Source organism: Notamacropus eugenii, chromosome X (assembly GCF_028372415.1).
Source record: "Notamacropus eugenii isolate mMacEug1 chromosome X, mMacEug1.pri_v2, whole genome shotgun sequence".
In the NCBI taxonomy this organism is placed as follows: domain Eukaryota; kingdom Metazoa; phylum Chordata; class Mammalia; order Diprotodontia; family Macropodidae; genus Notamacropus; species Notamacropus eugenii.
This window is the reverse complement of record NC_092879.1, coordinates 31,986,604-31,998,661: the sequence shown is the minus strand read 5'-3', so window position 1 is coordinate 31,998,661 and position 12,058 is coordinate 31,986,604. Positions and strand designations below refer to the sequence as shown.

The window sequence follows — 12,058 nt, the reverse complement described above, 5'->3', positions numbered from 1 at the left end:
GGATTGGTGGAAGAGCAGGAAATGAAGGAGCCAAATCCCCACTGCCCTTGTGAGATACTAGAGAAAATCCACTTTGACTTTTCAAAGTCAAGTGAAATCCAGTGACTCAGGAACCCCAAAGCTAAACTCAAAACTTGACTCTGAACCCCCAAGATTTTTCCTTTCTCTCTTGCTTTCTGGCACAAGTGGTTAATTGGAACACAAACCTGACGTCTTATTGTCCTTAATGGGGCTGCTGTTAGTGTCAGTGAGCTATCGATCTTGTCCTGTTCTATCATGATATTGCTGGGGGAGCCAGGTGTGTTTTGAGGGGCAGGAAGGAACACCCTTAAGGAGCCAGAAGACATTTAGCAAGCAGCAAGCTACAGAAGGGATATACAAGTAAATAAAGATGAGAACTGGGCTGAGCTGGGGGATGGGGGGGCAGGCCTTAACTCTCAGTCAACAGTAAGGGTTGGCCGTAGCAATGTTAGGTCCAACAGCACAGCCCTTCCAGCCCAAAACAAAGACCTCTATCTGACCCAACTTTACCCTACCTCCTCTTCAAAAAACTAAGAAAAACAAATGGTTACAGGCAAGATGGCAGAAGAGGCTGGCTGGCACATAGGCCTCCTGTGCCCTCTTCACTATGGAGAAACTGAGCAACAATTAGCTCCATTTCATAGTCAGGTCTGCTGAAAACGGACACATTATGACAAAACTAAAACAAAACTCCAAAGCTATTTTTATCAAAAAGAAATGCTTGTATATAAGAAATTCTTGACTAGGCAAATTCAGAGAAGCCACTATTTTGTTAACTGGACCTGGGATTTCATCTGTGTCTGGAAGTCCAGGTAAGAAACTCACTCTCCTGGGCGGAGCCAAGATGGCGGAGTAGAAACACACAAATACGCTAGCTCCGAACCCACAGCCCATGAAATATCCGTAGTAAAGAGCCGCCAATAAATTCGGGAGCAGGAGAAGCCACATAATAGTGGAGTGGATAAGATTTCTGTTCCAGAGGGACCTGCAAACCTCTTGCAAAAGGTCCGTTGCGCTGCGGACACGGAGCCCAGCCCGGCCCTGCACTGGCCCCCGGCAACAGAGAGGAACAGAGGTGCAAGAAAAGCATGAAAAGCAGGTCAACACCTTGCTAAAGGAGATCCAAAAAATGCTGAAGAAAATAACACCTTGAAAAATAGGCTAACTCAATTGGCAAAAGAGGTTCAAAAAGCCAATGAGGAGAAGAATGCTTTAAAAAGCAGAATGAGCCAAATGGAAAAGGAGGTTCAAAAGCTCACTGAAGAAAATAGTTCTTTCAAAATTAGAATGGAACAGATGGAGGCTAATGACTTTATGAGAACCCAAGAAATCACAAAACAAAACCAAAAGAATGAAAAAATGGAAGATAATGTGAAATATCTCATTGGAAAAACAAGTGACCTGGAAAATAGATCCAGGAGAGACAATTTAAAAATTATGGGACTACCTGAAAGCCATGATCAAAAAAAGAGCCTAGACATCATCTTTCATGAAATTATCAAGGAAAACTGCCCTGAGATTTTAGAACCAGAAGGCAAAATAAATATTGAAAGAATCCACCGATCACCACCTGAAAAAGATCCAAAAAGAGAAACTCCTAGGAATATTGTGGCCAAATTCCAGAATTCCCAGGTCAAGGAGAAAATATTGCAAGCAGCTAGAAAGAAACAATTCAAGTATTGTGGAAATACAATTAGGATAACACAAGATCTAGCAGCTTCTACATTAAGGGATCGAAGGGCACGGAATAGGATATTCCAGAAGTCAAAGGAATTAGGACTAAAACCAAGAATCACCTACCCAGCAAAACTGAGTATAATACTTCAGGGGAAAAAATGGTCTTTCAATGAAATAGAGGACTTTCAAGCATTCTTGATGAAAAGACCAGAGCTGAAAAGAAAATTTGACTTTCAAACACAAGAATGAAGAGAAGCATGAAAAGGTGAACAGCAAAGAGAAGTCATAAGGGACTTACTAAAGTTGAACTGTTTACATTCCTACATGGAAAGACAATATTTGTAACTCCTGAAACTTTTCAGTATCTGGGTACTGGGTGGGATTACACACACACACATGCACACGCACACACTCATAGAGACAGAGGGTGCAGAGTGAATTGAATAGGATGGGATCATACCTTAAAAAAAAAAAATGAAATCAAGCAGTGAGAGAGAAATATATGGGAGGAGAAAGGGAGAAATGGAATGGGGCAAATTATCTCTCATAAAAGAGGCAAGCAAAAGATTTATTTTAGTTTGGGGAAAAAGAGGGGAGGTGAGAGAAAAACACGAAGCTTACTCTCATCACATTCCACTAAAGGAAGGAATAAAAGGCACACTCATTTTGGTATGAAAACCTATCTTACAATGCAGGAAGGTGGGGGACAAGGGGATAAACAGGGTGGGGGGGACGATGGAAGGGAGGGCATGGGGAGGAGGGTACAATTTGAGGTCGACACTCACAGGGAGGGACAGGATCAAAAGAGAGAATAGAAGTAATTAGAAGCAGGAAAGGATGGAGGGAAATATAGTTAGTCTTATATAACACGACTATTATGGAAGTCATTTGCAAAACTACACAGATTTGGCCGATATTGAATTGCTTGCCTTCCAAAGCGAGGGGGTGGGGAGGGAGGGAGGAAAAGAAGTTGCAACTCAAAGTTTTAGGAATAACTGTCAAGTACTGTTCTTGCCGCTAGGAAATAAGAAATATAGGTAAAGGGGTATAGAAAGTTATTTGGCCCAACAGGACAGAGGAGAGGATGGAGACAAGGGCAGAGAGGAATGATGGAGAAGAGAGCGGAGTGGAGATGGGGGCAATTAGAATGCTCAGTGTTTTGGGGTGGGGGGAGAGGACAAGGGGGGAGAAAATTTGGAGCCCAAAAATTCTGTGAAAATGAATGTTAAAAGTGAAATAAAAAAAAAAAACTGTGAAAAAAAAAAAAAAAAGAAACTCACTCTCCCAATATAGGTCTCCCACTGCCCTGCCATTTACAGTTTTAACAGTCATCTGGAGCAATGAGAGGTAGAGTGACTTGAGTTGTCCTGGGTCACTCAGCCAGGACATAGCAGAGGTGAAACTGGAATCCAGGCCCTCCTGACTCCAAGGCTAGCTCTTTACCCACTGTGTCACACTGCCTCTCTGTAACAAGGAAAATCTAAAATCTATCTTATTTGGAAGCTATGACAGTAATTTTGAGACCTAGAAGAGTCTTTAGGGATTAAGTGCTGTGTAGCAGAAATGAACATCAGATCAGAGAGCTGGGCTGCAGTCTCAGGTCCCAGTGTGGCCCTGGATAAATCATTTCCCCTCTTGGGGCCTTTGGTTTCCTCATGCTCAAAATGACAATTTCTGCATTACCTGACTCACAGCGTTGTTAGGATCAAATGAATGTGTGTATAAAATGTTTTGTAAATGGAACAAGTCAACTTTCAAGAGACTTGCCCAAAGTATCATACCTAGCTAATGGTAAAGGTCTCCTGGCTCCCAAGCCAATAAAGTCTTCAATATTCCATGCTACTCCTTGCTTCATAATTTTGCAAGGGGCTGCTTCAGGGGCATAAAAAATGACTACCCTGAATTAGCATAAGTAGCTAAGTATTGACTCTACACACAAAAAAATTTCTTGAAATTAAAAATTATTTTGGAGTTTTGTTATAATGAATGAACTGATGGAAATCTGCTGTCCCAGTCTCCAGACCTGGATATGAAATAGAATTGATGTTCAGTTTCTTCACAGTGAATGGATAAGTAAAGTAGGTGTGTAGAAGTCAACCAAGTGACCCGCCTAGACCTCTTAACCATTGCAAACCATAATCATCAACTGGAGAAAAAAAATACAGAGCTAGAATCACATGCATTCATACCATCAGGCCCTGAAATAGGACCAGACTTAGGGACAACTCTTATATCTGAGCAGCTATTGTACCAGGGTGGGATGGGTATTCACTTCTATAGCCAGGGCAAGATGGACATACAAAATTCTCAGATGAAACTTAATACAGTTTCCCCAAAGAAGCAAAGGGAAACTATATAACACTATAGTGTTATTCTACAGCTACATCATGGATTTAAGTAAAGTTTCTGTGGAATGGCTGGGAAGCTAACCACCATTTATACTGTTTTTTTGCTGTGATCATGTGTTCTGAATTCCAACACTCACCAAACAAACAACTTTTGGTATACTACAACCTCTGTGCCCTTGAGTAAACAAAGGGAAGTCACTCAAGCATACAGAGAAGAACATACAGATACACACATAACCCAAAGGGGTATGTGGACAATATGTGAAAGGGTACACATGAGGTGAGGAGAAAATGGGGCCTTCACCAGAGAGGATGGTTAGGAAGAAGTTACAGATGTCAAAGTTCAGAAAATCCTGAAAAGTTGAAGGGGATAAGAAAAAGGCTTTTTTTTTTCTTTTAAGGAAAACCTCTGAATTTCTCTGTCTCTAGAGGTAGGCATAAAGACTTGAAGGAAGAAGGCAATGGTAAAATGGAACCAAGGAAGGGCATTGCCCCTCAGACACCCAGAGGGGCATACTCACTGGGTCAGTGGTGTCAGGGGGCCCTCCTGCCATATTCAGGTGCTCAATAATTTCCTTCAGGTCTTGGGCCATGCGCTTCAGTTGAGCATCTATATTCTCTGCTAGTTTATAACTGTAAAATAACAGCAATGTTTCAAGTTAGTTTAATGTAGTAGGATACTAGCTGTTGGGTTTTTTCTGCTAAGTACTAAAAGACCGACACTTTCAGTGTCTGCTCCTCACCCCCACCCCAACATGACCGCTGACACCCATTTAAAGCAGAACACTTCCTGGGCAAGGTGTTCAGAGAATCCCAAAGGCCTGAAACAAGCCAAGGCTAATTGGCCCCCTGAGTGACCCTGACTTCACTAACACCCTGCTTCACAGCTTATGGAGTCCTACCATTTTCTAGATCAATAAACCTTGATAATATTCTAAGCCACTTCAGTAATAAAGAACTCTTGAATGCTAAAATTATCACGACATTTATAGGGTTCAAAAAATGATGAATCTGTTCCCCAAGTCTGTGATGAGTGAGTAACAGCTCACATTTCTGAAGTACTTAAAGGGTAATGATGTACTTTCCCTACAACAACCCTGGTAAAGTGGAGGAGTTCTGGAATTATCATCTCCCATTTACAGATTGGGAAATCAAGGCTCAGAATGGGGCACTGCCTTGCTCATGGTCACGCAGCTAACAAGTATGTGTGACAGAATTTAGAGCCCAACATTCCACCTCCAACTTTCTTTCTACTTACATTGTTCCCAATTACAGGTGCCTTGATAAAAATCCTTATGCTTACTAACCAGTCAAAAGAGAAAAAAAAATTAGTGTGTGTGGAATTGTAAGAACCAAAGGAAATGGAAGCCTCTTCAAATTTAAATGTTTCCAGTGATTCAATCAGGTCTATTAATAGCTCATTTGCTGCTTTTCTCTGCCTAGGTATGGAGATCATTTGTGTAGGTCAACAAAAATTCATGGTACTGGTTTAATGTAAGGTAAATTTGCACAGAACAATTCATGGAACATTATCTCCTCAAAGATTTCTTCATGCCCTTGTTAAGACCTCATGGCCAAAGCTGTCTGTTCTCTGGATACTGCACAAGACAAAATTAAATTCCTAGAATACAAAGATTTACAAAGATTAAAACAAAAAACCAGAATCAGAACTGTGCTTTATCATATTCTTAAGCTGTTCCATGGGTTAACTGGTAAGTGCAGCTTTTCATAAGGATAACTCACTAACAATATGATTTAATTTACTTCTAATCCAGCTCCCACAGCACATTCACAATTATTCTCCAAACACTCATTATTTTTGAAGAAACAAAGTAGGAAAGCTGCACTGGCAAAACACTGGGAAGAGTAAGGAAGAGACAATTACAAAAGCATTCCTGAAACACGTCTGCCACTTGACATTGGGGAATCAGGCAGTCTCCCTTCAAATTAATCAAGTGCTTTGAAATAGCAACTGATTTACCGATAAAGCAAACTGCATGAAGACCAAGTCCAGAGAGAGCCCACATCATGATACTTAGCAACTGAAAATACTTTAGTATTTCTAATTTGAGAACACATTTGACAAATACAAATGTTTTTAGTGATGCAACAGTTATGTATGATATCATCCCTATTTTATATCATGTGTAACAACTGTCAGAAGGATGACTTGGTTTCCCAGTACTCTGGAAAAAAGTCATCAGGAGAGAGTAAGCAAACATCCAGAATAGATCTTGTCTCTTTCCACCAGTCCTTCGGCCCTACCCTCCAAATCTCAGTCTTCCTCTTTTATAAGGCCTTTCCACAGTTGCCATAAGCCCCAGCTGGCCCGGTTCTTTCAGACTTGGACCAAAGCACTTACGTTTTCTCTCGCTCCTCATCTGCATGCTGCAGATAGATAGTCCCACTCTGCTCCTTCACGGCCTCCTCCAGAGGGACCAGCAGGTCCTCCAATTCTTTTTGCTGTGAGAGGATGAAGTCTAATTCTTGGTCCAACCTAAAGAAATAATTCCAGTAAGCTGAGGAACTAAAAAGCAGTGAGAAGTGACCAAAGAGAGCAGAGTGCCTCAAGAAAGCAAATTCCTTGATCTCCTAACCTGAGGAATTTGCCAAAACTCCTACCTTTTCTGATCCAGCTTCACTTTCTCTACTTCTCTGTGTAAAGAAGTAATCTAAGAAACAAATAAGAATGTGAAACGATGAAAATAATGCTGCTCCAAAACTAAAACAAATGAGAAGTACAACTCCTTTAGGAGTCAGTTCACCTGTGACAGACTCAAGTTATCTGTAATAGTCATCAAAGGAGGAGAACTCATTCTTTGGTTCATCATAGTGGATGAAGATTACCGTCTTACCTTCTCACCATTTTCAATTAATGTCCGGTCCCAAGCATTCACCTGGGTGGCCTGCTGAAGGAAATGTTTTTCTTGGTCCTCCAGTTCGAGACTCCATTTATTAATCAAACTTTCCAGCTGAGCATAAGTCATTACAGGGGTTGTACTGAAAAAGACAGGTACAATGATTCTTAGAATAAGAGAAAAAAATCAATCATCATAAGAGATGAGGAAATGTCCAAGGCACCAATCATTCCTGGTGTTTGTGGGCCCAGAATTAATTATCTTTTTTGCTTTACCCACCATCCCATCACTGCCATCTTTCCAAGTAAGTCTGTCTATGCCTCTCTCAAAAAGTTAATATAGCACCATCAGTCAAAAAAATCTAAATAGTGGAAACCACTGTTGTCAGAAAAACACAAAAAGAAAGGGGACAGCTAAAGCCCCATTTTAAGGAGAAGGGTGTGTGTAGTAGAAAATGGCTAGGGAAAGAGGGACCTGTAGGATCAGGGCCAACAGCAGTAGTGGCCTTCAGGGAAAGAGCTACATGGGAAATAGCCCTGGAAGCAGAGACCATTCTTTTTTATAGCAATTTCCCTGGCTTCTTCAAAGCCAGATGTGGGAGTGTGGAAGAAGGGAACAAACACCAATAAGTAGAGATAAGAGATTCAGTCAGGGAACAAGAGGCACTGTGTAATAGCGATATTGTAAGGATGATCAACTGGGAAAGTGGGAAAGACTTGGGGCCTATAATCAAAACAATGATCCAAGACAATTCTAAAAGAACCATGATGAAAAATGCTATCCATTTTCAGAGAGAAAACGCATGAACTGAGTGCAGATTGAAGTATACTTCTCTTACTTTTAAAAATTATTTTTCATGTGTTTTCTTTTGCAACAAGGCTAATATGGAAATTTTACCATTCTTCCTCTACCTTCCTCCTTCTCTTAAAGCAACCCTCTTTCTCACCCCTTCAGTTTTAACAAAAAAACCATCTCATCAAGTCAACTCATACTGTGCCCTGTCTATATATACACTCCTTCTAACTGCCTTAATAATAAGAAAGCTCTTATGAGGTAAAAGTATCATCATCCCATGTAGGAATGTAAACAGTTTAACCTTATTTAGTTCCTTATGATGTCCCTTTTCTATTTACCTTTCTACAATTACCTTGTATTTGAAATTCAAATTTTCTATTCAGCCCTGGTCTTTTTATCAGGAATGCTTGAAAGTCCTCTATTTCATTGAATATCCATTTCCCCTCTAAGGGTTATACTCAGTTTCGCTGAGTAGGTGATTCTTGGTTGTAATCCAAACTCCTTTGCCCTCCAGAATATCATATTCCAAACATTTCAATCTTTTAATGCTAAATCTTGTGTTATCCTGACTATGACTCCATAATATCTGAATTATTTCCTTCTGCCTGCTTGTAATATTTCCTCCTTGACCTGGGATCTCTGGAATTTGGCGGTAATATTCCTGGGAGTTTTCATTTTGGGATCTCTTCAGGAGGTGTTGGGTGATTCAGGCTTTTTGATGATGTTTTCAGAGCTAGCCGTGGGGGAACTGTACTTCCAAGATGGTGGGATCTGGGGACAGATGTAATCACTGCTCTCCTGGTCTCTGCTCTGATCTTTACCTAGGAAGGTCTCCTGGTCTCTTTCAGCCACAAGTACTAGAGCCCTTCTCCCCCTTGAAATGGTGACCAAGGCCCCTGCTCCCTTGTGAACAACCTAAACACTCATCTCTATCCTAGAACTGCGACCCAGAATTGCTATGGGTAACAGAGTTGCTGATCAGTGTCAGCTGTACCCAGTGCCAGCAATGAGTACCTTCTAATTTCTTTGTGACCAGTCGTCCAACCCCGTCTCTGGGCTGAGAATTCCCAAAGCTGCTTCTGTCATGGCGTGTCTGCACTCTGGATAGGCCTCCACCCTAGTGTTACAGACCTCTCTTGCCAACCTCTTAAATTTTCTTAGGCTGGAAAAATGTCACACCCTGACATTTTGCTTGTTCTGCTGTTCCAAAATTTGATTTGAGATGTTATTTTAAAACTGTCTGAAGAAGAATGTTGAGGGTTCAGCTGAAGATAGCATAAATCTTTTAACTCTAGTTTCTTCAGCTATTTGTTCAATTCCACATTAAGACTTATCCAAAACTGAGATACATTGAAGTCTCCTGTCAATATCGTATTACTCTATCTTTTTATAGCTCAAATAATGTTTCCTTTATGAATCTGGATGCTAAGACATTTGGAATATGTAAATTTATTACTAATCCTGGTTTGCTGTTTATGGTTCTTTTTAGCATAATAGCTTCCTTTTTTATCCCTTTTAATTTCTGAATGGTTTTACTTTGATAGCAACTCTTGTTTTTCTGGATTTATATGATGTATAGTAAATTTTTCTTCTATTGCCTTTATTTGTGTATGTCTTTGCTTTTTAAACATGATTCATATAAGCAACAGATTGTAGAGTTTTTGTTTTCTTACTTAATCTGTTACTCTTTTTCATTTTATTGGATTGTTCAGTTCATTCATATTTAAAGTTATGAGAGATTTTTATTTTCCTTTGTTTGTCTCTAATATTTTTTAAAGTTATGATTTTTTTTCTCTTCTCCTATAAACATAGTATTATGTTCCTTCAGTTACATTATTTTAATGTAGTCCTGTTCCCACTGGCTCTCTTTGTCTCAACTTAATTCCCCTCCTCTTGTTTGTTACTACTTTCCCTCTCACTCTCTTCATTATCCACCCTCTCTTTTTATCTACTCTAGACTCTCATTCTTTAATTCATGACTCCTATAATTATCTAGTCTTTCTTTTTTCTAAGCATTCCTCATGTAATCAAAAGCTTCCAAGCTATCCATTCTAGGTTCTTCTCCCTTCTAGGTGGTTTCTGCTACTGTCTTGTAGAGCCTCCTCTGTGAACTCACGCTCTGCATTGTGTCTCACTCCTAGAACAATGCCAATTACTGCAGATATCAGAGAGGACACTGGCCCACAGTAGGGCCTTTCCTCCACCAAGTCCCTGATGATGCAATGCATTACTGATCTATACCCTCAGTTGATTATCTTTCTTTTTCCATTTGCCTCAAAATTTCTTCCCTGGGTCCATGCTCTCCCACTCCTCCACATGCCAGCTGCCCCTAGGAGTTTCAACTGCTTCCCCATTCCCAGGTAGGATGAATATTTTTCAAGCACTAAATTCCCCAGGCCACACCCAGTCCCAGATTTAGTTTGTCAGCTAGATTGGCTCTAGCCTACTGAAGCTCAGAATTCCTGAACTTAAATGATTTATTAACTTCAGCCTTCCTGGTAACAAGAATTATAGATATGTACAACCATGCTCAGAGTCTATACCTTTTGACCCAGCAATGACATTGCTCGACATATATCCCCTGAGGAAGTCAGACAGAAACAAAAATCTAATATATACCAAAGCAAAGAACTAGAAACAAAGTGAGTGCTCGTTATTTGAAGAATGACTGAAAAAATGATGAGATGTGATTTAATAACAATTAGGAGGAAAGAGAAAGGTGGGAAGATTTGCATGAACTGATGAAGAGCAAAATAAGCAAAATGGCTAAAACAAGGTAAATGAACAGATCACTAAAATGAAGCTGAACTTTGAGTAATAGAAAAATCAATGAAGGCTGTGAAAGAGAGATAATGAAACATTTTCTTATGGCAGAGAGCTGGGGGAACACTATGAAAGACTACTGCATATATTGTTAGAAATGATCTGTGATACTGGGCATTTTTACTTAATTGCTTTTCTTTGTCATAAAAGAAAAGTTCAGTCTGGAGGGGGTGGGTGCAAAATGACTGATTTAAAGACAAAAAGGCATTAGCAAAATGTGCTTTTTTAAAGGGTATGTATATTGCCTTTTTGTCCCTGTTGCTGCCCCTGGCAGCTTTCCATTCTATCTGGCCTCTGACACTTCATAGCTGTGTCATTGGCAACTCACTTAACCCATCTGAGCTTCAGTTTCCACATGTGTGAAATGGGTATCATAGGATTAAAGATTTAGAACTGGAAGAGACCACAGATCTCCAATTCGTTTCCTTTAATTGTCTTTCTTTCCTTTGCCAAGTAGTCTCTGGTTCCCTTCAGTGTGCTCAGAAGATGAATGAGCAAAGACAAATGGGTAGGAAGCTCAAGTGTCCCTGTGAACTGGGAGGCACTGACATGGATGGTGGACAGCAAGGGAGAAAGGATGAGAGATATGGCTTCTTACTTGATAGGAACCATTTCAGAAGAGAAGACAGAGGTTCACTGGAATGATGTGACTAGGAAGAGTCCCTACAGCACAGAGGACTAGTTAGCCTTGGCCTTGCTCCTTGCTGGAGCACCACCCAAGGCAGTATTGGAAATCATTAGAATCACACAGGTCTTCACTGGGATTGGACGAAATGGAGCCTACCAGATTTGGGATGGGGGAATCTCTTGATCCATTGTGGGCCTGCAAATAAAAACATTTTTGGTTTTTTTTTTGATGCTCCATGAAACCGAGTGCTTGTAAAGGAGAGCTTACAAAGGGTAACACAGGGGAGTACCAAACAATGAAGTTCTTAGATTCTACTTAGGTGAACACAAATGAATGAGATGTGTACCTACCTCTAAGGGGTTGTTATGAAGATGAAATAACATATGCAAAACACTAAGGGGGTAAGGGGAGGGTGGTAAAGGGATGGGAATAAGCATTTACATAGTGCCTACAACATGGCAGGTACACATGATCTCATTTGATCCTCACAACAACCCTGTGAGGTGGCTGCTGTTATTATCCCCATTTTACAGCTAAGGAAACTACAGCAAACAGAGGTTAAATGATTTGCCCAAGGTCACACAGGTCATGAGGCTGGATTTGAACTCATCTTTCTGACTCCAAGCCCAGTGCTCTCTCTACTGTGCCACCTAGTTGCCTTTACAAACTATAAATATTATCTCTAATTTATCCTGCAGATATTTTGTCTGTACATGGTTATTCTCATATTGTCTCCCCCATTAGACTGTGAGTTCCTTGAGAGCGGGGACAATCTTTGCCTTTCTTTGTATTGCCAGGGCCTGCCACATAGCTTAATATTTATTGGCTGACCAACCTGTGTCAGCAATTATTACTAATTTGTGCTAGGACTGTCAGAAAAAAATAATAAAAACTTTATCAGACAGGGC

At 40.4% G+C, this 12,058-nt stretch overlaps 1 protein-coding gene across 23 annotated transcripts in view; it reads right to left on the bottom strand.

Moving 5' to 3' along the window:
- The window catches only part of NUP62 (nucleoporin 62), a 67,336-nt gene that overhangs the window by 24,291 nt on the left and 30,987 nt on the right, over window positions 1-12,058 (bottom strand). For 14 of the 23 annotated variants that reach the window (XM_072625976.1, XM_072625955.1, XM_072625964.1 and 11 more), the window contains 5 exons: window positions 11,307-11,345; window positions 6,902-7,046; window positions 6,669-6,718; window positions 6,409-6,543; window positions 4,568-4,679 (listed from right to left, as the gene is read on the bottom strand). In XM_072625976.1, the coding sequence (XP_072482077.1) occupies window positions 4,568-4,679; window positions 6,409-6,543; window positions 6,669-6,718; window positions 6,902-7,046; window positions 11,307-11,345 (481 nt within the window). The remainder of the gene's footprint in view (window positions 1-4,567; window positions 4,680-6,408; window positions 6,544-6,668; window positions 6,719-6,901; window positions 7,047-11,306; window positions 11,346-12,058) is intronic. The other 9 variants (XM_072625959.1, XM_072625968.1, XM_072625977.1 and 6 more) reach the window with 1 other exon arrangement.